Below are 25,249 nucleotides of genomic sequence, written 5' to 3' on the forward strand. Positions count from 1 at the left end.
GGGGGGAGGGGGCGCATCCTCCTGACTGCCATAAGGGCTGGGGACAAGCCATTCGGGGCTCCGTCCCCACCACCTGTCCTGAGATCCTCTGAGCACCAGAGGACCCCCGAGGGAGCCTGCATCCCCTCTCCCCGGCCCCTCGTGGAGAAGGGTGTGGGCAACATCCAGGTGACCACAGGGAGTGGCTGCACCTCAGCACGGTCCGGCCAGTGTGTCCCCAGCCCTGCCACGCCTTCTCTGGGTCTGGCCTCTCGCCTTCGAGGGCACAGTGGTGGCGCCCTCTGATCAGGGCCCCCTTGCAGCCACTGCCTGTCTCACGGCCACCCCTGCGGTCAGCAGCCTGCAGGGAAGGCCCTGCCACAGCCTCGGTGTGTGGCCTGGGAGGGGCTGTCAGACTGAGGACAGGTGCCCCACGGGGAGCCCTTCCTTTGGGAACCGGATGCCCTGAAACACCCAGGGGTGGGCACGTGTGTGTCAGCAGGAGGCTGCGTGTGCCCGGCCTGCACGTCCGTGTGGACCATCTCGCAGACCCGGGGAGTTTGGGAGGGCGGTTTTGTCTGACAGGAAGGCCTCAGCCCGTCGTGTCCTGTTCTCTCTGACTCCCAGGTCCTCTCCCACTTCACGGATGGGGACGGAGAGGCCTGGGTGGGAGGTGGAGGGGCAGAGCTGGAGGTCACGAGGAAACCGAGGCAGGGCCCTGCAGGGCACACAGAGGCTCTGGACGCGGCCAAGACCACCCGCACCGGAGACAACGAGGGGCAGGACACCAGGCACTGGAAGGAGGGCCCTCAGAAAACATGGCTGGCAGCACAGGTGCCTGGGTGACATTCGGCAGAGGGACCTGGGGCTGGGATGGCAGGTCGTCAACTTCAGGGCCCAATGAGAGCTGAGAAAGCTCCCTGGGGTTTGGTGCTGAGAAGCGAGCAGGATTCGGAGGCTGAGCCCAGAGCTGGGGAGGAACCTCTGTCAGGGGCCAGACCGGAGGGCGCAGTGCCACGCTGAGCGTCTGCGCACCTGGCCTCAGGCTCACCTGGCCACCGGATGGGAGGAAAAGGACAAGAGAAGGTCAGTCCCCACCCCACCCCGAGCCATTCCACAGAGGGCTGCCCGCCGTCTCAGTCCCCAAAGCTGAACATCTCGGCTTCCTTCTCCTTCCAGAAGGCGAAGCTCCGGTCAATGTAGCCACAGATGTCCTCGCTGTTGAAGCTGCCGCGCTGGGAGCCGGCCTCCAGCTGCTGCGCGGCCGGCTCCGGGCCGCTGGGGGCGCCCGCGTGGGGCAGCGGCCCGAGCGGGGTCAGGCCCGACTTGCGGCCGGGCTCCGTGTCCCAGGCGGGGCCGCGGTGGGAGCCGAAGAAGCGGGCTTTGATGTCCTCGAAGCCGTCGGTCCAGCCGCGGTGCCCGGAGGCCACCTCGTCGGTCACAGCCTTGTGGAAGGCCCGCGCGGCCTCCCAGCCGTGGGCGCCCAGGTGCTCGAAGACCTCGAAGCAGAGCAGGTGGCGCGTCTTGCGCTCCGGGGCGGGCAGGTCGCACTCCAGGAGCTGGAAGTAGCCGAGCATGAAGAGGTCCAGCGTGAGGCTGTCGTAGGGCACGGGCGCCCCGTCCACGTGCGGCAGGAACTGCTCCGGGGACAGCAGGCCGCGGGGCCGCCGGCTCAGCCTCCGCAGCTGCCGGGCCGGCACGTGCGCCAGGATGGCCTTCCAGTGGCCCAGCAGGTGGGCGATGATGCTGCGCTGCTGCCACAGGTGGCCGAGCCGCGGGCCCTCGCCGGGCGGCGGGGAGGGCGGCCGCGGGGCCCTGGCCGCCTCCGGCCCGCGCGGCCCCGCGCGGCGGGCCTCCAGGGTCCGGCAGGCGGCCGTCTTGAGCGCGGGCGTGTAGGCCGACTTCTTCCAGTGGCTCAGGAACAGCATGACGATGCGCTCCTTGCGCAGGCTGGCCAGGTCCGGGCCGCGCGCCGGCCCCGCGCCCGCCTCCGACGGGCCCTCCTCGCAGCTGACGCCCGAGTCGCTGGCCTCCTCCGCGTCGCCAGCCCCCGGCTCCCCGCCCGTCGGGCCGCCCCGGGGCGGAGCGGGAGCCGACCAGCAGCCCCTCGGGCACTGGCCGGGCTGGGGCCCCGCCTCACAGGGCCCCAGGTGTGGGGCGCAGAGCAGGCCCGGGCCCAGCTCGAAGTTGCTACGTAGCGTCCGCACGGACACCCCGCACTCCTGGATCTCGCGCTGGGCCTCGCTCTGCGCGGGGCTGGCCAGGGCCTCCCTGCCGGCCTCCTGCGGGGGCCGGGCAGCCGGCTTCTCCTCGCCCTGTACCAGCCCGTTCATGCCCCTCAGCAGCAGCGACATGCTCCGCACCAGCCGGGCCACGTGGCTGCACCAGAAGGGCAGGGGCTGCCCGCCGGGCGCGGCCTCCGCCGCCCCCTCGGAGGCCGGCGGCTCAGGCACCGGGCTGGGGGCCTCCTCTCCCTCCGGCCCCGACGCCAGGGGCAGGAAGTGGCTGTTGACCGTGATGCTGACCAGGGGCTCGGGCAGCAGGGCCTGCAGCTCGGCCGCCAGCCGGCCCAGCTGGCTCTCGTACTCCTGGCAGCGCTGCCGCAGCTGCAGGTTGGCGATCTGCTTCTCCAGGTAGACCAGGTCGTCCTCCGTCAGCAGCTCCCCGAAGGGGCCCAGGATGGCCTGGTGGGTCTGCGAGAACCGCCAGGCTGCCTGCTCTGCGGGGCCCACGCTGCTGCTCTCCTCCTGGGCACAGGCAGGGCAGGTCAGCGGGCGGCTGGGCACGCTCCTGCTGGACACAAGCCCCCACCCACCCCCCGGAGGCTGGCCTGCCCTGGGGACCCCAGCCCTGCCCTGGACACCAGCTGACCCTTGTCTGGACTTGGAGACTGAGGCTCAGGGCAGCTACCCCGCACGGTAGGGGCCCAGCCCTCCCCCTCAGAAGAGTCTGGAGTGTCTGCTCTGCCACCCCCACATCTTCCTAACCTCCCCGCATCTCCATGTTTAATGCAAAGGCTCCCTCTCTTCTCAGAGCCCCCCCCCCCCCAGGCCTCCCGCCAAACACCAGAGCCTTCCGTGGTCGGAGGGCGGCCGGCCGGAGGGTGGACAGCCTCACCACTCTGCGCTGGGTTCTCGGATGGCTCACCCCAGACCACCCCCTCGGCCTTCTCTGCACCAGATAATGAACGCCCTGACCCCCAGAGCTCACAGACTGTGGGGGACAGAAACGGAGGGACCCTGAGCTGGGCTTCTTCTGTGTCCAGGCCCCCGAGCTGTCCAATTACTTCTCAGAGTCCCTGAGGGAGGTGCCCACGTGCTGGTGAGGCACCAGCAGCTGCCTAGCTGCCAAGAGGCCTGGACTGTCTCATGCCAGGAGGCTCTAAGTTCTGAGTCCTTGGCCCAGTAGAACCGGGGCAGGGAGCAGCCACTGTCCTGGGCAGGAGCTTGATATTTATTTTACTTAACTTAAATATCTGCACATGGCTGGCAGTATTGTATTGGACAGGGCTGCAGAACACCTCATTCAGACAAAACTGTGCCCTCCAGGGCAGGACTCTAAAACTACTGTCCACACCGCAGCCAGAGGGAGCCTGGTAAAATCCAAAGCAAACCACAACCCTTCTCTGCTCAGAATTCCAAAGGCTCCCAGAGGCCTGGCAGTGAGGGGTCCTGTAATATCTGCCTGTCCCCTCGCTGACCTTGCCTCTGCCCACTCCACTCCTGTCTCCTCCTGGTCCTCCCATGGGCCAGCCCATTCTGCCCCAGGACCTTTGCACTTGCTGGTCCCCCCTCCTTGAAATCACTTGTCCCAAATTCTCACAGAGCTTCCTTCTGGCCCCACCTCAAGGTCACCTCCCCTGAGCACCCAGATGAAACAGCCGCTGACCCTTTTCACTGCTTTGCTTCTCTCCACAGCGCCTGGAATCACCCTCCCCGCCCCCAGAACGAAGCTCCCGCCCCCTCCTCCGTCTTCTACCCTCTGGCTCCACCCCTCCCTCCTGGCCACGCTCCTCTGCCCATTCCCCCAGCCCCGCCCCGGTCCGCCCCACCTGAGCATCCTGCTCCGGGTCAGCGCTCAGGCGCGCTTGCAGCTTCCGCACCATCACCTGCCGCTTCCACTCGGGGATGGGTCGGCCGCGCTCATCCCGCGTGGGCACCAGCCCGTCTAGGTCCCCGGAGGGCAGTCCGTCCAGCTGCAGCGCGGCCAGGCCGTCCCGGGCATCCCCGGCCGCCGTCTCCACCCTCTGTGGGGACGCGGTCAGATAGATCACTCAGGGCCCCCCCGGGGACCCTGCCCGGGAGAGGAGGGGCAGGGAGGGCCACCCGAGGCCAGCACAGACCAGGGAGGAGGGGCGGTGGCGGCCAGCCAGGGAGGGTGGGGAATCCGTGGACAGCTCTCCCAACCTGGCCAGGATGTTGTCCCCTGTGGGACCCAGGAGGAGGTGTGGGGTGGGGGGTTGCGGGCTGAGAAGCAACCAGAGATTCCTCCTGCTCAGCTGTATCTGGTGGGGCAGAAGTTGCCCAGATCATGCCATGCGGGTGGGCAAACTAAGTGGCACAGAGTCTGGTGGCCAGTTCTGGACTGCAGGACTGGTCAGAGCCTTCAAAGCACTGTGCACACTGTGAGACGGGGGCGGCACTGTGCAACACTCCCCAAACTCGCACACAGCTAAGCCGCGGGGACTTCCCAGGACCCCGGCAAGGAAAGCGTGGGCCGGCTTTGCCTCCAGAAAGAGCAGGGGAAACGACGTCACCCAGGGTGTCCTCCAGAGCCAGCCTGTCACCCCAGGCTCCACCTGATGTCCACCTGTGAGGAAGGCTGTGGCTGCCCCATGAGTGGCCTGGCCTGGGCGCACGTGGGAGAGCCCAGGGAGAGGCTGGCTGGGCTCGGAGGGTCGGCTGGGGGCCCCTGAGGGAGAGGTCAGGAAGGTGGAGACGCACCGTCGGGACGGCCAGGGCGCTGGTGGCGATACCCAGGGGGACGGCGTGGGTCGCTGGCTCCCTTGGAAGAGGTTGGTCAGGCTGGCCAGGCCAGGCTGGGCTGAGAGACGCAGCTGTGGGGTGGGGCGGGGGGAGCTGGAGTCAGAGGCTCCCCGAGAGGGCAGGGGCTGGGGAGTGAATACCGGGACCTGGAGCAGAGCGGCCCCCCCAAAGGACACTGGATTGGAGTCCCCTCCCCCCCCAAAGCACCCCAGGCAAACTCATTCACCCCTGGAGTGGCCATGGCGTCTGGAGACCGGCTGCTGGAGTCTGCAGTTTAGCCTGGTCTTCCCCTCCCATGGCCAGTTCTCTGCCCCCCTCCCCACCCCCTGCTACAGCCAGGGGTCTGGGGACCCCATGCAGCCACGGAACCACAAAGCCTGCCCTCTACCGCCCCCGATGCCGCTGACCCCAGCATGGGCACCCCTGACCAGACACGCATTCTGCACCACATGTAGATCCACACAGTCCCGGGTGACCACCTAAGTACAAGTGCGTGCCCTCACTACAGAGGGTACCCTCACTATTTTAAACAGTGCAGTCACAGTCCCCTAACCGGGGCTGACCTGCCGTAGAACTGTGTCCCCGTCCCCTGCTAGCCCACGGATGATGCATGACACCTGCTGGCGTCTCAAATGGCAGCAGCACATCCGGAGGGCACTGACCTCTGGACAAGCGAGGCCCAGAGAGGGGAGGAGGCTGCCCAACGTCACACAGGCTGGAGGGCCCGGGCGAGGGGCCCCAGGCTGGGCAGGAGGCTGTTTACCTGGGGCTGTAAGTGCCCGTTGTGGGACACGTTCATCTCACTCTAAAGCAGCAAAGACGACAAAAGAAACTGGAAGCAGCTGGGGGCTGGGCAGTGGGAAGGGGGACGCCAGCCCTGTCTGGAGTGTCCTGTGTGCTAGGTGTCTGGAGTCAGCCACTAGCACCCCCCACCACCCCTTCAGAGGACCCCGAGGGGGAGGCCAGCAGTGCCCACTCCTGCCACCCACAGTCCAAGCCCGCCCTCCCGGGAGAGGTGTACTCACAGGTGGGGCTCCTGAGACCCGAGACCCCTCTCCCATCCTCTGGGGGGCGCCTCGCAGCCGACAGCGGAGGAGGGGGGAATGGCGGGGGTGGGGGCGTCATCAAGAGCGGCACCTGGGGGTGGACAGGCCCGGTCAGCAGGAGGCCCAGGGGCCTGGAACTGGGCTGCCTGAGCTCCCAGGCGGGGCGGGGGGGGTGTCCAGTGGGCTGGCCTGGCTCCATCTCCAGGCGGGGCGGGGTGTGTGTGTGTCCAGTGGGCTGGCCTGGCTCCATCTCCAGGTGGGGCGGGGGTGTGTGTGTGTGTGTCCAGTGGGCTGGCCTGGCTCCATCTCCAGGCGGGGCGGGGGGTATGTGTGTCCAGTGGGCTGGCCTGGCTCCATTTCCAGGCGGGCGGGGGTGTGTGTGTGTCCAGTGGGCTGGCCTGGCTCCATCTCCAGGCGGGCAGTGGGGGTGTGTGTCCAGTGGGCTGGCCTGGCTCCATCTCCAGGCGGGGCGGGGGGGGTGTGTGTCCAGTGGGCTGCCTGAGCTCCCAGGCGGGGCGGGGGGGGGCATCCAGTGGGCTGGCCTGGCTCCATCTCCAGGCGGGCAGTGGGGGCTGTGCCTCTGGGAAGAGGCCGAGAGCATCGCATCTGCAGGAGTGAGGGGCAGCTCCCTCCAGGTTCTATTCCCCGTGTCTGCCCACCCCCTCCACACTGGCTGACCAGGGCTCCCCAAACACTCCAGGCCCTTGTCTGAGTGCCCACCAGTGCCACCGCTTCCGGGTGAACCCCTCTCTCAGGGCCTGGCTCACGGGCTCCCTCTAGTGGCAGTTTTGCTCAGTAGCCCCAAGTGCTGGGTGAGGACCTAGTGGCCAGCTGACAGTCACCTCTCTCTGGCCTTAAGAGAGATGAGTGCATGCAAGCACACACACATCCACGCGCAAACATGTGTGCGGGCGCGCCCTCCCAGACTGTCCCTGACCTCTGTGCTGAGACGAACCCCCTGGAACAGTCCCATCTCCAAGGAGAGCCCCGAGGACAGGAACCCTTCTCAGCCCCGTAAGCAGGGAGTATGTGGCTGTGATCACAGCTCAGAGTGGTGGCTCCGTGCCCAGTGCCGGGCCACCTTCCCCAGGGCAGCCTGGAAGCCCACCACGATCGTCTGTGGGATCCCGGGGTCTGGGAAACCATGCAGAGAGCCGCAGGGGTGCCCACACCTCACCCCACACCCCGCCCGTGGCCGGGGCTAGGCACAGTTCTGTCCTTGGCCACCCCTCCTGCCCCAAGCCCTGACGCAGGGCAGCCAGAGGAGCGGTAACCTGGAGAAGCCCCTCTAGCCCCGCCCCGTGAGGCCGGCCAGGCAGAGGACACCCGGCGTGCAGGCGGCCCTGGCACAGCGGGCGCGGTCAGCAGCCGGGCTGTGCTCGCCGCCCCGCCTCTGCTTGTCCCTATGTCGGGGCAGCAATTCTCCAGGAGGGCAGCTGAGCTGTCCTCCCAGCTCTCCTCCCAGGACCCCAGAGCCTTTTGGTTTCAAGCTGAGAGCTGAAGGCTGTCTGGCTCTGTCTCGGCGGGTGGACAGACACCTGGGCCCCCAGCTGGGCCAGCGTGCCTCGGTAACTGCCCGGCACGCTGCTGACCGGGTCCCATCTGGGTGAGTGGGGCCCACGCCGTCTTCTCTGCAAACACCCCACCCTGGCCAGCAGACCGCGGCTCCTCGCCCCGCCCTCCGGGGGCCTCTGAGGTGGGACGTGACCTCAGGGCCCCCAGGCGGGCGCTGCAGAGTCAGCAGGACGGAGGGCCTAGTTCAAACGAGCCCCATGCGGGTACGTGGCCGGGGGCCAGGCCCTGTGCTCAGCTCAGCATGCGGCTCTGCCCGCTCTGTTGCAATTCTCAGTCACGGTGAACGAGAGGCCTGCACTGCAACGGCCCAGAGCGTTGCCCAAGATGTTGCTTGTCCTGCTCGGACAAACCCCTTGGCCGCGCTGACTGTCCCTTGCTCATCCATAAAGTGGGTCTGTCCCACCTCCAAGCAAGGAGGTGACTCCTTAGCCGGCCACCCCAGCCTGGGGGTGCCCTCGAAACAACCACGGGTCCACATCCACTGCCTCCTGCCCCTCGGTCACAGTGCCCTCCAGGACTCTCCGCCCACCACGCCACCGGGCAGGGACACAGCCCGCAAGCCCAGCCGCCCGGCCACCACGCACCTCACACCTCCCTCTCTGCGGAGTCCAGGGGCCCGGCCACCACGCACCTCACACCTCCCTCTCTGCGGAGTCCAGGGGCCTGGCCACCACGCACCTCACACCTCCCTCTCTGCGGAGTCCAGGGGCCCGGCCACCACGCACCTCACACCTCACTCTCTGTGGGAATCCAGGGGCCCGGCCACCACGCACCTCACACCTCCCTCTCTGCGGAGTCCAGGGGCCCGGCCACCACGCACCTCACACCTCCCTCTCTGCGGAGTCCAGGGGCCCGGCCACCACGCACCTCACACCTCCCTCTCTGCGGAGTCCAGGGGCCCGGCCACCACGCACCTCACACCTCACTCTCTGCGGAGTCCAGGGGCCCGGCCACCACGCACCTCACACCTCACTCTCTGCGGGATCCAGGGGCCCGGCCACCACGCACCTCACACCTCACTCTCTGCGGAGTCCAGGGGCCCGGCCACCACGCACCTCACACCTCACTCTCTGCGGAGTCCAGGGGCCCCAGCGCCCAGCGGGGTGGGGAGCGTCTGCCGGCCCCCCGGCCCTGGAGTGCCCGCGGAGGCAGGGCTGGGCTGTGAGCATCGGCAGCTGTGGCCGTCCTGGGCTGTCGGGGGCCGTGGCAGCTGCTGCCCCCAGGAGTGGGAGGCGTCACATCAATATTTGAAGACAGAGGTGTCAGGTGGCCAGGCGGGCTTGGGCTGCATGTGGGATCCCTTACCACGCGCCTTAACCCTCCACAGGGCAGGGCCCAGGGAAGGGGACCCTCTGGGGGAGACCCAAGATCCTGGGTCACAGGAGAGGGAGGGACCACCGAGGGGAATCCCCCAGAGCAGCCCCGAGGCACAGCAAGGGCAAGGGGCTCCCTCAAGGCCCCACGGCTGGGAGGAGGCAGGTCTGGGACCCCCCGTCCTTGTTCCTGCCAGGACCAGGAGCCCCACGAGTCACTGCTCCTCTGTGATTGGTCCGGGGGCACCCGCCGTGGGAGAAGAGCCTCCCTGCAAAGGGTGCAACATCCCGGCTGCCCCTGACTTGACGCTGCTCGAGGCCGCATTTCCGGGGGGGACACGACGGGGGAGCAGGCTGCCCGCACTGCTCACTGTCCAACGGGGTTGCCCAGGCTCTGTGGTCCTCTGCCGTGACACAAACATCCTGAGGGCACAGCAGGCGTCTGGGACCTGGGGGACCCGACCAGACATGACGCCTGCCCTCCGCCCTGAGTCTGGGACCCAGGAGTCCCATGTCCTCCTCCGGTGTCCATGACGCAGACAGAGCCCGCCTCAGGGGCTGCAGACGGGGTCGAGCAGACCCCAGACCTCCGGGCGCGGCTTGAGAAGCTGCACGGATAGGCTGATGGACAGAGCAGGGCTGAGCCTGGGGGACCCCACTGCAGGGCCACCCCAATGCCCAGCCTCCTGCCAGGCAGGACAGGACTGTGGGCCTGCCTGCCTGCCCGCCCTGCTCCCTGCCCTGGTCTGGGAGCCCTCCGCGTCTCCCCCAGGGGCACCTGCTCTCGGGGCGGGGTGGGCGGGCGGGGCGGGGGGAGTACCGACCTCAGCCCAAGTGTGGGGCTTCCCTGGGGTCTGGGGCGGCAGCCGCCCCTCCCGGGGGGGGGCGGGGAGAACGGAAGAGGCAGGGAGTTGGAAGTTGGTCTGGGACCCAGGGGAATGGGCTGTGGCCTCCACGCAGCACCTGCCGCTGGGGGACCACAGGCCACCCCGTCCCTGGGGCTGACCCCTGCCCCACCGAGGGGAGGGTGTGGGGAGGCACCCCGGGCTGGGTTTCCCGGCCTGTCAGGAACAGCGCTGCGGCGGTTGGGAATTAAGAAGGGCGCCTTGGGACAGTCCCCATGGTGTCCCTGCGGCGGGCGTCAGAGTGATCCCTGAGTTTTAGCCGGGACAGGGGTCTGCTGCGGTGTTTCCCAGGCGCCAGGCTCACCCACGTCCCCGCACCCCTCACGTAGGCCCCAGACACGAACCAAACCTACGAGGCCCCGACGGAGCCGCTGACGCGGGTCCCGACCGGCAGGGTCCTGACAGAGGGCACGGTGCCCCAGGTCGGGTGACCGACCGAGGTTGGCCCCTCTCCCAAGCTCGCAGTCCCCTTTCCCGTGTTTTTTGGTGAGTTTTGAGCAGCGCCGTGCTGGCCATGCATTATACATGGGGGACAGCGGTGTTGAGCCGGGTTACAGGCCTGTAACGCCACCCGGGCCGGGAAAATCATGACCTGCAGACGGGTGCCGGACACCGGTCACCGCGGCTGAGATTCAGTTACTGGCCGCACAGCCAGGCCCGCTCCTCCCTCGAGGTGGAGGCTCTCCAGGGAGCCCCTGGCCCCTTCTGGGCCTCAGTTTCTCCTCTGTAAAATGAAGGGGTCTTAAGGCCCTTCTGGACCTGGGGGACAGGGGCGTTGGTGCCTGCTGGGTGCTCAGAGCGTCCCCTTTACCCTGCAACTAGGCTCCTCAATCCCACGTAACAGATGAGGAAACGGAGGCTCAGGGAGGCTGAGAACTCGCTGAGTTCTGCCCGCCAGCCGGGCAGAGCTGCTCCAACCCTGGTGTGAGCACAGGGTGGGGGTAAGGAGGACAGCGGCTGCCATGGAGGTGTGGGGAACGTGGCTTCCCCGGCTCGGAGGGCCACGCTCGCCGCCCTGGATGGCTGCTCCTGACCGCCCTGTCCGGCCAGGACCTCACCCACACCCGGCCCCACAGCCAGGGGCCCAGCTGCCTGGCCCCCTGCAGGACGGAGTCGGGTGCAGGGGGGGCCCCTCTAGCCACTCCCCACCCCTCACTGTGTGGAGGGGGTGCTCAGGGAGCAGAGGGCGTGGCTGAGGTTGAGGTGGGGAGGTTGAGGTCGGCCCCCCCCCCCCCGCTGTCCTGCAGACTCGCCTGTGACGTGGGCACCTTCCACCGGGCACGTCTGGCTGCCACCTCTTCAAGCTCGTTCCCGGCGCCTCTCTGGGGACGCGTGGCGGCGCAACCCCCTCCATGCCCGGCCCAGGCTGCCCCTCTGGGGACGCGTGGCGGCACCACCCCCTCCGTGCCCGGCCCCGGCGGGAGAGGCCAGCGAAGGCGCCCTCTGGATATTGCGTTTCCATCAATATTGCATCAGGCGCACAGCCTCCGTGGCCTCGGCCCCCAGCTGACAGCTGTCCTCCCACGGGGCCGAGCCCGTGCCTGGGGGTGTGAGGCAGGTGGCCTGGGGCTGGGGACAAGTCCAGCCAGTGGGGAGTGGCTGGGACCCCCTGCTTCCCCGGGTGCTCACTGAGGGAGAAAAGAGAGACACCTCAGTCCTACCCATGAGTCCCAAGTGGGCCCCTGGACCTCACTGGACACACCAGCCTCGAACGCCAGGGTCTGGATTTGAATGCACCAGCCGCCGGCCCCAGACGCAGGCAGAGCACGTGGACGGGCTGGGTGCCCCTGGTCTGCAGGCCGGGACGCTCTGGGGAATCCTGAGTGAGGGACGCTGCCTCGCATCCTGTGGTGTCACCAAGAAGACAGCCAGGACCAGAAGAACCCCAGGAGACCTGAGACAGGCCAGCTCCCCACGTCCCGGAGAGCCCCCAGAACCCCCGTTCACCTGGGAGAGCTGGGTGCAGTGGCCAGCAGGGGGTGCAAGGATGGAGGGCAGGGCAGAGACCCTGCTTGGTCATCAGGCTCTGGCCATGGGCACCGCAGCATGGCTGGCCTGGGGACAGGCAGGGACCACAGCCAGCCAGAGGCCAGCTGGGACCTGTTCCCTGGCAGCTGAGCAGATGCCCACTCTACCTCCTGATCTCAGCTGCCAAACTGACCCCAGTGGCCACACAGGGGCCCGGGAGGGACCCAGGTGGCTGGGCCGCCCCTAACCGATGGGCAGTGAAGCTCTGTCCACTACACCAGCAACCAGCTCAGCTCCACCGACTTCCCCAACCAAAAACGGGAAAAAACTACCTTGAACCGAACGCGACCCAATAGGACGTTTGGTAAAATAATCGGTGAGACAGTTGCTTCAGCCGTCACTGTGGTTCTTGCTTCTGAAACTACGACATCAGGACACACCCAGGTGCCAGCGTGTCCCCCGAGCACCCGAGCTGCCCCTGGACCAGGGTGGGCGGCACGGGCATCAGGCAGAGGTGACGAGGGGCACTTGGAGGCGGGTGGCCAGGGAAGGGCTGTCTGAAGGCCCCAGACCAGGGAGGACTTGCAGCCCTGTTGTTGCTGGTCCTAGCCGCCCGTGAGGGACAACGAGGCACAGCCGTCCTGGGGTGAGACCTGGCGTGGGGACCTGTTGGCCCCTTGGCCTTGGCTGGAACTAATTTGTCACAGTAACTGCACTGGGCCTGGAATGGGGGCGGGGGGTGGGCAGGAGGGCCTGGGTGAAACCTTTCTCCTCACTGACCAAACTGCTGGCTCCGCTCACACACCTGTCCATCTACTCACTTGTCTGTCTGTCCATCCACCTTTGCATCTGTCCATTGTTCACCCGCCCACCCATTCCTCCGTTTATTCAACAAACACCTGTGGCCTGTCACGTGCTGGGGACGGGCCGGCAGGACAGAGGCCTGTCCTTACTGACAGGAAATGGTTCAAGGAAGTTCACGGTCATATGTCAAGACCGGAGAGGGTGATTGGGCTGTGCCGGCTGGTCAGGGCTCATCAGGGTCACCTCACCGAAGGACTCGGGGTCCTGCTCCCACCCATGGGTAACATCAGTCTGACATAATGTCACCCGTGGGGCCCTGGTCACGGGGGATCCAGAGTCATAAGCAGGGTTTCTTTGGTCCAGGTGGACGGCAGGCCTGGGCCGAGGCCCAGACACACGCCCAGCTCTGGTCCCAGCCACAGACAGCCCTGGCCCTGTCGAGGACCCGGTCACGGCCCCTGGCTCAACCCTGGTGCCGGCACCCAGCTAGCTGACTCGGGAGGCTGGCTCGACCCAGGCCCAGGGCCTTTTCCGGCAAACGACATGGTGTATCTAAGGCTATCTAGCTAACTGGTCTGTCAGTGCAGCAGGAGGCCCTGTCACCCTCCCTGCCCCCACCCCCAGTGATTGGGGACCGTGAGACTTACTGGCCGGGCCGTCTCCCGCAGGTACTGGGCGCAGTCCTGGTGCCCGTGGTACGCCGCCAGGTCCGCCGCCGTGTAACCATCTTCGTCCCGCAGGGAGGGGTCCACGTGGTGGGAGACGAGGGTCTGGCAGCACTGCAGGGCGGGGAGGGACGCACGTGACCCACGGCGCACACGCAGGGCAGGGAGGGGCGCGCGTGACCCACGGCGCACACGCAGGGCAGGGAGGGGCGCACGTGACCCACGGCGCACACGCAGGGCAGGGAGGGGCGCGCGTGACCCACGGCGCACACGCAGGGCAGGGAGGGGCGCGCGTGACCCACGGCGCACACGCAGGGCAGGGAGGGGCGCACGTGACCCACGGCGCACACGCAGGGCAGGGAGGGGCGCGCGTGACCCACGGCGCACACGCAGGGCAGGGAGGGGCGCGCGTGACCCACGGCGCACACGCCCATGCCCACGGCACGCATTGGGCATCGGGCACAGCGCCTCCGCTCCCGGACGGGACCCTGGAGCTGCCGACAGCAGGGGGCCTGCCCGAGGACCCACGGCATTCTCTGCCTCCACCCCACCCTGTCTGGCACCAGCACCCCATCCTGCATGGGGACCCAGGGACCGAGGTGGGGAACTCGCTAAGGGCTCAGGAGGCAGCACAGCCGGCGTCCCTCCCCGCTCGGAGCCTGACCATGACCTGGCCCTGCAGCCTGTGTCCTGCACTTTAACTACAGAACCAGGTTCCATCTTCACAGCAACTCTCAGAGGTGTGTGTCACCTTCACACAAAAACTCTGGGTGCAGAGTGACGGCCTGACCACGTCTGGGACGTGTGAGCAGAGGGGGCGGTTCCGGGCGGCCGAGACTGACATCTGGACGAGTGTGAGGTGGCCACACCAGTGGCAAAAACCAGACGGGCAGAGGGACCCACGCTGGAGAGCACACAAGCAGGCGGGTCAGGCCCGTCTGCCCCCCATCAGCGTAAAGCACGGACCAGACGTGAAAGTCACCTTCCCAGAGCAGCACAGAGATGGTCACTACCAGGCCAGGGTCCCGAGACCAGAGTCCAGACGGACAGGCCCAGCCCTCAGAGCACACGGACGCAGGGGAAACACTGACGACCTGAGCAGTGCTGTCATGCCTTCCCGGGTGTGGGGAGACTAGCCAAAGCTCAGGGCCCTCCAGAGGGGGGCTGGGAGTCACCCCCTGCCCCTGCAGGCTGAGGGCTCCACCCTCAGAGGGAAGTGAACCAGAAGCCGGCCAGCCCGCTGTTCCCCGTCATGCAGGGCGCCAAGCTGTGCCCGGAGCGTGGACCTCAGCTGGCCCCGGGCTTGCAAGTGTCACCTGTGCCGACTGGCAGGGGCACACGGGACTTCATTCCCGGCCTCCAATGACTCTCGCAAATCATTTCTCAAATATCGTGCGCGTCATACAGGCAACAGAGGCAGGAGCACCAGGAACGAGACCAGAGGAGCCAGCACACAGACAGACACACCCACAAAGACAGGACGAGCAGACTGCGATGCCACCGTGTTTGTGACCGTCCGAGGAACCAGTCCCCGCTGGAGAGTCCAGGCACGGAATGGGGAGCTATGCAAAGTGACATGGGAGATTTGGAAAATGACTAACTCAAAGGCGGAGAACATGAAAGAGAGTAACCACGTTGAAAACGGAAGCTGAAGAATTAATGAAGAGAATGTGGGTCAGAAGAAGCAATCAGCCTGACCAGGCGGTGGCGCAGTGGATAGAGCGACGGACTGGGATGCGGAGGACCCAGGTTCGAGACCCCAAGGTCACCAGCTTGAGCGCGGGATCATCTGGTTTGAGCAAGGCTCACCAGCTTGAGCCCAAGGTCGCTGGCTCGAGCAAGGGGTCACTCGCTCTGCTGTAGCCCCCCAGTCAAGGCACATATGAGAAAGCAATCAGTGAACAACTAAGGTGCTGCAACAAAGAATTGATGCTTCTCATCTCTCTCCCTTCCTGTCTGTCTGTCCCTATCTGCCCCTCTGTCTGACTCTCTCTGTCTCTGCCACAAAAAAAAAAAAAAAGAAAAAAAAAAAGAAGTAATCTAGAACCCAGCACAGTCAGACAAAAAGATGAAGACAGAAACCAGCAACTACAGCCAGGATAAAATACACATAATATTACTCACAGAGAGACAAGAGAGAGGGTGCAGCATGTCTGGAGAGAGACCGGCCGAGAACTCAACAGACAGACAGACGGAAAGACCAAACACAAATGCGAGGAGCCCAACTGGTCCCAAGCAGGATGGATAGAACGCCGTTTTATCCAACCTCTGGTCCTGTCACAGCAAAGCTGCAGACGACCAGACAGACGAGCATCTAAAGGCAACTGGAGGGAAACAGGTGACCTTCAAACAGGGACCCCCCCACCCTGCAGCAGGTCTCTTGATGGACTGGAGGGAAACAGGTGACCTTCAAACAGGGACCCCCCCCCCACACCCTGCAGCAGGTCTCTTGATGGACTGGAGGGAAACAGGTGACCTTCAAACAGGGACCCCCCCACCCTGCAGCAGGTCTCTTGATGGACTGGAGGGAAACAGGTGACCTTCAAACAGGGACCCCCCCACCCTGCAGCAGGTCTCTTGATGGACTGGAGGGAAACAGGTGACCTTCAAACAGGGACCCCCCCACCCTGCAGCAGGTCTCTTGATGGACTGGAGGGAAACAGGTGACCTTCAAACAGGGACCCCCCCACCCTGCAGCAGGTCTCTTGATGGACTGGAGGGAAACATGTGACCTTCAAACAGGGACCCCCCCCACCCTGCAGCAGGTCTCTTGATGGACTGGAGGGAAACAGGTGACCTTCAAACAGGGACCCCCCCACCCTGCAGCAGGTCTCTTGATGGACTGGAGGGAAACATGTGACCTTCAAACAGGGACCCCCCCCCACCCCGCAGCAGGTCTCTTGATGGACTGGAGGGAAACAGGTGACCTTCAAACAGGGACCCCCCCCCCCACCCCGCAGCAGGTCTCTTGACGGAAGCCAGAAGGTGACTGGCATTTTCAAAGCACCAAATGAAAAAGGGTCAACACTGCCAAGCTACAATTCTATACCCAGCAAAACTGGTGCTCAGTACTGAAGATGAAATAACCATGTTTCCAGACAAACAAACAAAAAGCAACAAAGAACAAGCCAGCAGCCAACCCAGCCCAAGGGACCGTCTCAAGCATTTACTCAGACTGAAGGGACAGGACTCATGTGGAGGCCTGAAACTCGGGGAGGAAAGAGGGGCTGAGGGGACAGAACCCATGTGGAGGCCTGAGACTCTGGGAGGAATGAGGGGCTGAGGGGACAGGACCCATGTGGAGGCCCGAGACTCTGGGAGGAATGAGGGGCTGAGGGGACAGGACCCATGTGGAGGCCCGAGACTCTGGGAGGAATGGGGGGGGGAAGGGATACATTTGTGGGTACATTTTAAAAAGTCTTTCTTTATGGACCGAATAAAAAAGAATAATGTCACATGTTTTTCTTTTGAAACTGTAGAAGTAAAACACCTTAAAAATGGCAGCCTTCCCCCAGGCCTCACAGCCCCTCCCCAGCTCGCATCTCTCCAGCCACAGGAGTGTCAAGGTCACACCTTGAAAAGTCCAAGGCCCTCCCGGGAGCTGGGGCTGCGGGGACCACCCTGCTCACCCCCCAGGAGAGAGCCTGTCCCGGAGACGGGGCAGTGAGGTCCTCCTCACCAGGCCAGGCACTGTTCTGGGAGACACCTGGCCACTCCTCTGGTCTGCACAGCACCTCCCCCCCCGTGGGGTTTGTCACAGGACACGTATGACACAAAATGACACCGGACACCAGGAAGGACAAGAGGCGTCACAAGGTCAGAAGGTTGAGAAGTGGGCACAAGAGGCGTCACAAGGTCAGAAGGTTGGGAAGTGGGCGGTCTGGATTCCGAGCAATGGCTCTCAGAGCCTGTGACCTTGACCGCCACCCCAGACGGAGGAGCACCATGGGACACAGAGCTGGACGGCGCCTAGAGCGTGAGTTCGTCCAGGGTCTCTCGTTCCCAGTGTCAGACCCAAGGTCCTTCTCTAACTCACGAATGTTTTCTGACACCTCCTTCACCATTCTCAACTGAAGTCCCTAGGTACTGTCATTTCCCTGCACACAGGCTTCTGAAATAATTAGTACTCTACACCCACTCTAACGTCACAGATAGGGTATGTTTCTATAACCCACAGTGTAGCGAGTGTGCGCTGTGCTATGCGGAGGACACGGGCCGACGGGTGTGTCAGGAAACATCAGAGAGGCACCCAAACCGGCACAATGGAACTCCTGGGTGTCCCCTGTGCAACTTCCTGGGTCACGGCCTTTGAGCCAACACCTCTGTACGTTGTGAAAAACGGTGTCGCAAACCCGGAGAAAGGAGTAAGGGTGTCTGGCGGATAACCTGCCTGTCAGTACCGCCTGGTCTGTCTCCATATGTCTGTCTGTCTGTCTGTGCACCTCCTCGTCCCTCACCTGTGTGGGGGGTAAGTGTGTGCACGTGTGCGAGCACAGTCACTCTGAGTTCCTGGTTTCCTCACTGGTCAGGGAGTTAAACAGAAGCCCCCTCCACCCCACCCCACCCCTCCGCCGGCCGTACCTCCAGCTGCCCGTTCTCTGCGGCGTCGTGCAGGGGGGTCCCACCCCAGGAGTCTCTCATGACGGGGGCGCCCATCAGCAGCAGCCGGTCCAGGATGGGTGTGTGGCCGCCTCGAGCCGCAAAGTGGAGGGCTGTGGCCCCCTCATTGTCCCGTGCTGTCAGGCCGATGTCAGTGAAGGTGACCTGGGCAAGCAGGCAGGGGGAGAGAGGGACCAGCTGAGGCTGGACGGGGTGGCCACTCTGAGGGGGCGGGGTGGCCATGGGGAGGACATGGAGGGTTGGGAGGTGACCTTCGGAGCAGGAGCACCACTCGCTCGAGAACTCTGCGGACAGCTGGCCCTTCACACTCAGCCCGTCCTCACCCCATGGCCTGGCACCCCCAGAGCAGCATGGGGGGATGTGAACTCTGGTTTTCCTGGGAGCCTCCAGTCCCCAAATCTTAAGCCAAACACATCAGATGAACAGAATGCCTCAGGGGCAACCAGGGGACAGCACACAGATGTCTGCTGACCGAAGGGGGGAGGGGGGACACCCTCTGGCTCCAGGCTCGGGGGTCCTGAACTCTGCTCAGCACAGACACAGATGACGGACATTGGGAGGGGGGTCCTGCCCAGCTTCTCAGAGCACCAGACTCGGACCCTGGTCATCCTGCAGCGTGGGCCCTGTCCTGTTGGCAACCACACCTCAGGGAGGGCACAAGGGGCCTCAGGTCCACAGCCCCTGGCCAGGCTCGGGGGACTGACTGTTGGGGGCAGACGCTGTGGGTAGTCCGCTCCCTTCAAGGGGCGCCCTGAACTGCGGCCTCTCGGAGAGCCAGGGCCCAGTCTCAGGGGCTGTGCGAGGAAAATGCCGCCTTCCTGACAGAAGGGGCTGCTGGCCATGGTGCTGTCCCTTTTCTCCCTTTCCTGCCTTAAACGAGGCCAGCTTGCACCATGAGGGAAAGGCCAGGGGGCCAGCAGATGCGCCCCAGGGGGCTGACCCGATGTCAAGGGCCTTCTGCTCCTTCTGTGAGAGTGACAATCTTTGGTTGTTTCGTTTGTGAAATGCAGCCAAAAGCCCTGCTGGTTCAGCCCGGCAGGTGGTGCAGTGGACAGAGCAGTGCCCGAGGGTGCAGTGGACAGGGCGGTGCCTGGTGGTGCAGTGGACAGGGCGGTGCCCGAGGGTGCAGTGGACAGAGCAGTGCCCGAGGATGCAGTGGACAGAGCAGTGCCCGAGGGTGCTGGACAGGGCGGTGCCCGAGGGTACAGGGGACAGGGCAGTGCCCGAGGGTGCAGTGGACAGGGCGGTGCCCGAGGGTGCAGTGGACAGAGCAGTGCTCGAGGGTGCAGTGGACAGGGCGGTGCCCAAGGGTACAGGGGACAGGGCGGTGCCCGAGGGTGCAGTGGACAGGGCGGTGCCCGAGGGTACAGGGGACAGGGCGGTGCCCGAGGGTGCAGTGGACAGGGCGGTGCCCGAGGGTGCAGTGGACAGGGCGGTGCCCGAGGGTACAGGGGACAGGGCGGTGCCCGAGGGTGCAGTGGACAGGGCGGTGCCCGAGGGTGCAGTGGACAGGGCGGTGCCCGAGGGTACAGGGGACAGGGCGGTGCCCGAGGGTGCAGTGGACAGGGCGGTGCCCGAGGGTACAGGGGACAGGGCGGTGCCCGAGGGTGCAGTGGACAGGGCGGTGCCCGAGGGTACAGGGCGGTGCCCGAGGGTGCAGTGGACAGGGCGGTGCCCGAGGGTGCAGTGGACAGAGCAGTGCCTGAGAGTGCAGTGGACAGGGCAGTGCCTGAGAGTGCAGAGGGCTTCACTGGTGTGAGCCTGAAGGCGCTGGCTTGACCCCTGAGGTCACCGGTTCTAGCACCGGTCAGGGCACATATGAGAAGCAATCAATGGCACAACTAAATGGAACAAGTTGATGCCTCTCTCACCCCCGTCTCAAAATGCTGGTTCATCCAACACTCAAACGCATTTTAGAAGCAGACAGAGGCCCTTCTGCTGCCCAGCATCCCCAAGGGCAAGGCCCTTCCGCAGGATGACCCAGGAGTCACACCTGTGCAAGGTGGGGCACCGTGTGTGCCGCAGGGGTGAGGGGCCAGACCAGAAGCAAACGCAGGCAGACTCTGAGGCCCGGGTCAGTGGCAGGCCTGAGCTGGGGACCCATCTGTTCCTTTGCTCATTTGTTCCCTCACCAAACACCTCTGGAGCCCTGAGCGTGTGCCAGGCATGGGGACACTGGTCCCTGCCTCCTGGAGCTCCCAGGACCTACACTCTGGGGTGGAGACACACCCACCAAGATCAAGAAGTCAAGTTCACGGTCAAAAGGCAGTGGGAGGGCAGTGTGGAGTGCGGGTTGGGTGGCTGTTCTGACTCGGTGGGCAGGGCGGCAGCAGGGGCTCACAGGGGGCTGCCTGCCAGGCAGGGGTGCAGCACCTGCAGAGCCCTCTGGGGGAGTGAGGCCCCTGCTGCAAGGGCTGGGGAGGAGGCCCCTCAGGCAGCAGGGAGGCTCTGAGTGAGGAAGCCTCTCCTTGCTCCACCAGCGGCCAGAGTGACCTTCTGCACTCCCCAGTGTCCTCAGCGCAGAGCCCTGGTCCCTATGGGCCTGTGTCTGCCTTCCCACGCACCTTCCATGGACCAGGCTTTCCCGGCTAGGATGAGGCACACCCTCTTCCAGGAACCTGCTTCGATCCCCCTCCTGTCAGCCAGCTCCCCTCTATCCTCAGCCAGCCCCTCCTCAGGGAGAACTCCCTACTCAGACTTGAACAGGCGTCTGTAACGGGCCCTCGGAGCTCCCGGAGACCCTGCCTGGCCTGGTTCCTTCTGGTGGAGACAGGAAGTCCCCAGCCTAAGCTGGAAGAAGGCACAGCCCCCCACCAGCCAGGGCCTCTCTGTTCCAGGGTCTCAGGGCCTCCTTCCGCAGAGGCTAGAACGGCCCATCCACGTCAGAGGGAACAGGGGTGGGGACTGGCCCTGCTCTGAGGCAGCTGGGCATAAGTAAGTGGCCAAATGGCCAGGGCCAGTCCGGGTGACCGAGCACCTGGGTGCAGCCAACCCTGAGAGCACCCAGGACGTGCACCAGGACTGCCGGAGGAGGGGCAGGAGAGCCCCAGGAAGGCACTGAGGCCCCCACAGTCCTGCCGGGGCTCTGATGTCCTGTTCACAGCCGCAGCCCCTCAGAGCGGTGAACTCCACGCTGCACCTTCTGCCCAGCCTGGGCCTGGCGCCCACAGGTGCTCCGGGCAATGGGTGGGCACATCTGATACCCAACAACCCTATGGGTCCCCAGTTCCTGGGTGGGCAGACAGAGCCAGGGAGTGGGGCCCTCACCCCAGCCAGGCCCTGCTTGCTCTGGGACTCCGGGGAGTAGGCAGGAGCGGGGGACCAGCCTTCTGAGACCTCCCCGGCCCCCACCCCGGCCCCCTTACCAGCCAGACGACCAGAGAGTAGTGGCCGCGGGCGGCGGCGGCGTGCAGCGCGCTCATGCCGTCCAGCGCGCGCAGGCGCACGTCGGCGCCGCAGTCCTTCACCAGGAACTGGGCCAGGTGCAGGTGGCCCTCCTGGCAGGCCAGGTAGAGCGGGGAGGCGCCGCTGCGTGTCCGCCGGTTCACGCTGCTGCGGTGCAGGGCGCGGGTCAGTGGGCGCTCGGCCTGGGGGTGGGGGGCGGGGCTGCTCCACCCAGCCGAGGGCCCTAACCCCAGGGAGGGGAGACCAGCACCTGGACGGCCTTTGGCGCCCCCTCATTATCCGCTGAGGGGTCCCAGTCTGTCACCTGTAGGGTTGCACAGGTTTCCCACCACCCAAGGGAACCAGCCCGGTGTGGGGGGCGGGGGGAGCAGGGATGGGGGGGGACTTTGGCGGCTGGAATCCAGCTCCGCCCACTGCCCATCAAGCTGTGCGCGCTTGGGGCTGGCCGGCAGGGGGCGCGTCTCAGGGCAGCTAGCCCAGGGGCCTGGTCAGTGAACTCAGAGCTGGGCCTTCTCTATGAAAGGGGGCATTGTGAGCCGGCACGAGGCGTCCATGGGCGCCCAGGCCTGAAATCTGGACCGGTGCGAATGGACTGGAGCCGGGCTCCACCTGCTGCAGGGCGCGGTGAGTCCTTGGTCCACCCCATCCCCTGGTGACAGAGACTTCACCTCTGGCTCCTGCAACCGGTGCCAGGTGGGCATGCTGGCCCCTGGGACACGTGCCTTCCCATTTGTGTGTGTGTGCATGTGTGTATTGTGTGTGCATGTGTGTGTTTCAATGTGAAGTCTCCCAGTTTTCAAATGGCAGAAACTACTTTAAAAACTGTGGGTCTAGCCTGACTGGGCGGTGGCACAGTGGATAGAGTGTCAGACTGGGATGCCGAGGACCCAGGTTCGAGACCCCCGAGGTCGCCAGCTTGAGCGAGGGCTCATCTGGTTTGAGCAAAAGCTCACCAGCTTAGACCCAAGGTCGCTGGCTCAAGCAAGGGGTTACTCGGTCTGCTGAAGGCCCATGGTCAAGGCAGTTATGAGAAAGCAATCAATGAACAATTAACGTGTTGCAATGTGCAACGAAAAGCTAATGATTGATGCTTCTCATCTCTCTGTCCCTGCCTATCCCTCTCTCTGACTCTCTCTCTGTAAAAAAATAAAGCAAAACTGTGGGTCTAAGTCTGACCTATGGCGGTACAGTGGATAGAGCACTGACCAGGAGTGCTGAGGTCGCCAGTTCGAGACCCTGAGCTTGCCTGGTTAAGGTATATACGAGAAGCAACTACAAGTTGCTTCTTGCTTCTCCCCCCTTTCTCTTTCTCTCCCTCCTCTAAAAATCAATAAATAAAATCTTTAAAAACTCCACAGAACTGCGGTTCTAAGACTCTCTTGGCTGGCGTGGACCCTTGAGAGGTCCTTGGGGGCAAGTCCTGAAGGCCTTTGCCAAGGGGTTGGGATGGGGAAGACCAGAACAAGAACGTGGTTCCACAGCGGAGGTGCCCGGCCTTGCCGGGAGCACACGTGGGGCCCTGGGGACAGCCAGGCTTGGCCTTCCTATCTCCTGCACGTCCAGGCCCCCAGCCGTCCTCCTCTGCTCCCCCTGCAGCCTCCCCGGGGGTCAGCCCCCGGACTGGCCAGCAGGGGGCGCCCCGGCCCCTCACCTGCTGTGCGCGGCCGTCAGGAGCTTCAGGCAGGTCAGGTCCCCGCTGACGGCGGCGTGGTGCAGCGGCAGGGCCCCCTCCAGCGTCTCCAGGGTGGCCGAGTGGCCCTCTCGGAGTAGCCACTCCACCAGCACCGGGTGGGCGAAGCGGGCGGCCAGGTGCAGCGGGGACACACCTGAGGCGTCTTGGTCCTGCCGAGGCACCCGCCGGGCGGTGAGTGGGGGCTGGTCTGGACGCACCTCTGCTGGGCAGCGCCAGTGCAGCCAGAGCCAGCATCGGGGCACACACTGCCGGGACCCCCTCCCTGGGAGCTTCTGCTCCCGCCCCCCGCCCACCCCTGCTCTCTCCGGGCACCCGCTGGAGGGAGGCCCTCTCTTCTGACTGAGGGAGGTGACCTGCTCAAGGCAGAAGACAGGGCTGGGACTGGAGTCCAGGTCTGGGTCTGAATCTGCGAGCCTGCCACACCCAGGGTCTCCTGGTCGGAGCACAGCCATGCCCCTTCCAATCTCTGCTCACAGTCGGAAAGGCAGTGCCATGCCAGGCTTGGTGGCCGCTGTGTGTCCCAGCACACTGCCTCCTGGCCTGGCCCCCGCCCGTGAGTGCCCACCCCCAGACACAGGTCCTGTGGGGCACTTCCCCGGAGGGGCCAGCAGACAGGGGCTTCCTCCCGGGCACAGGCAGACGGCTCTCTGCCAGGCTGCCCCTCAGGGCTCAGTCAGTGGCACACTCAGGGTGTGACTGGTGAGTCTTCCCTCCCTGGGGAACCAGCTGGTCAGCAATGCCCACTCAGCTTGGTCCGAGCCAGCTCACTATCCCCCCACAGAGGGGCAGCGGACAGGCAGGAACAGAGCAAGGGTAGGCCCTGGTAGGCATGCCCCCGACCAGCCTGCCACAGAGCCCTGGAGACCCCACTCTTATCAGCTGGGGCTCCAGCGCCCGAGCCCATGCGCTCACTGCACTTCCCTACCCTTTCTAGACCCTGTGGGGGATTGGGGCCTCCTGCGGGGGGAGCTGGACGGGGAGCACAAGGCTGCTCTGTGTTATGAGGCGGGCTTGGCTCACAAGGGCTGTGTTATTTTGGGGTGAGCGGGGGTGGGGCAGAGACACGCTGCATGGACTGAGCCGTGGGGTTTGCGTGGTGAGCGCCCGCGGGAAAGAGAAAGAGCCTGGGGCTGGGCTCCTTCTGGCTCCTGCGTCACTGCTCCCTCTGTTCCCATGGACACCTGCCCTCTGGGTGGTCCCCGCTCACCTGCAGACCGCAGCGGCCTTCACGCACCAGCCAGCAGAGCTCCGCCAGGCAGCCGGTGGCGGCCGCGTCGTGTACCGGGGTGGCCCCGTTGTGGGCCCGCTGGTTGCTGGGCAGCTTGGCCCGCTGCACCAGGAACTTGACACAGGCCAGGTGGCCGGCCCGGGTGGCGTGATGCACCAGGCCGGCCCCCAGGGCGTCGACGATGCCCGGGCCCAGGGTGCCAGCCTCCAGCAGCTGCTCCAAGGCAGCCAGGTCCCCATCCTTGGCGGCCGTGAGTGCCCGCTGCTGCTCCATCCTTCGGCCCGGCCGCCCGGCGGGCTCTCAGGGCTCACGCACAGGCCTGGGCTTCCTGTTTCAGGCGTGGACGCGGCTCCCAGCTCCGGTTACCCGATAAGCAGCCCACAGGGCAGATGGGAGGCGGCGGGGGGGTGCGGGGGGGCAGGCCTTGGGGACTGGCCTCGCGGCACTGCCTGAGCCACTGTGCGGTGCCCAGGGCTCTGGGGGGCAGAGGGTGCAGCCGAAGGTCCTGCACGGCTGCAGCTCAGGGGTCGGGCACTGGCCGGTGGACACTGCCCCGTGCTGGACAGTGCCTCTTCCTGCCATGGGGTGAGGGCCGGGGACATGTGTGTGTCTCCTCCTGGGATGAACGTCCCACCTCTGGTGGGTTTTAGTTAGAGGAGCCTGTCGAGAGAGCGGCAGGCTCCCCGGGGCCCACTCCCCGGTCTCGGCAGCAGCCCTCAGCCCCGTGCTGGCCTGGGGGACCTGTCCCGGGAGGGCAGACCCATCCACAGTGGGGCTGTTTCTGGGGAACTCAGCACCGGGGGTGAATACGTCTAGATGCTTTGGGAATGTCGTCATACGAGGAGCTGAGCTCTCCCCGCCGCCCCCCGCCTGGAAGTCCAGGCCGGATCCTGGTCCTCGGCTGGCTGTGCAGGGCTGGACACCCACAGCCACCCCAGGCAGCGGGACACTGCACGTCGGGGACGCGTCTTCGAGGGGCTTCCGGTCGCAGGTGACCCTCTGACGCTGAGGTGTGAGCAGCAGTGAGCTGGGGTTCCTGCACAGCCAGCCTGGACACTCGGTG

The 25,249-nt window shown here is 65.4% G+C and overlaps 1 protein-coding gene across 3 annotated transcripts; it reads right to left on the minus strand.

Annotated features, from left to right (window-relative positions):
* Positions 1 to 629: 629 nt before the first annotated feature.
* Positions 630 to 24,459, minus strand: ESPNL (espin like). Of its 3 annotated transcripts, XM_066280784.1 has the most exons (10): positions 24,166 to 24,459; positions 22,917 to 23,107; positions 21,226 to 21,412; positions 17,822 to 18,004; positions 13,223 to 13,354; positions 5,990 to 6,101; positions 5,582 to 5,584; positions 4,923 to 5,035; positions 4,031 to 4,225; positions 630 to 2,726 (listed from the first exon to the last, which is right to left on the minus strand). In XM_066280784.1, exons 1-10 carry the CDS (start codon positions 24,457 to 24,459, stop codon positions 1,116 to 1,118), a joined length of 3,021 nt encoding a protein of 1,006 aa, XP_066136881.1. In that variant the 3' UTR covers positions 630 to 1,115. The 3 variants fall into 3 exon arrangements, with proteins under 3 accessions (XP_066136881.1, XP_066136880.1, XP_066136879.1); XM_066280783.1 differs by lacking the exon at positions 5,582 to 5,584 and having other exon boundaries at positions 4,923 to 5,057; positions 6,015 to 6,101; XM_066280782.1 differs by lacking the exon at positions 5,582 to 5,584.
* Positions 24,460 to 25,249: the final 790 nt, after the last annotated feature.

The sequence above is a fragment of the Saccopteryx bilineata genome, chromosome 5, assembly GCF_036850765.1.
Source record: "Saccopteryx bilineata isolate mSacBil1 chromosome 5, mSacBil1_pri_phased_curated, whole genome shotgun sequence".
NCBI lineage: Eukaryota > Metazoa > Chordata > Mammalia > Chiroptera > Emballonuridae > Saccopteryx > Saccopteryx bilineata.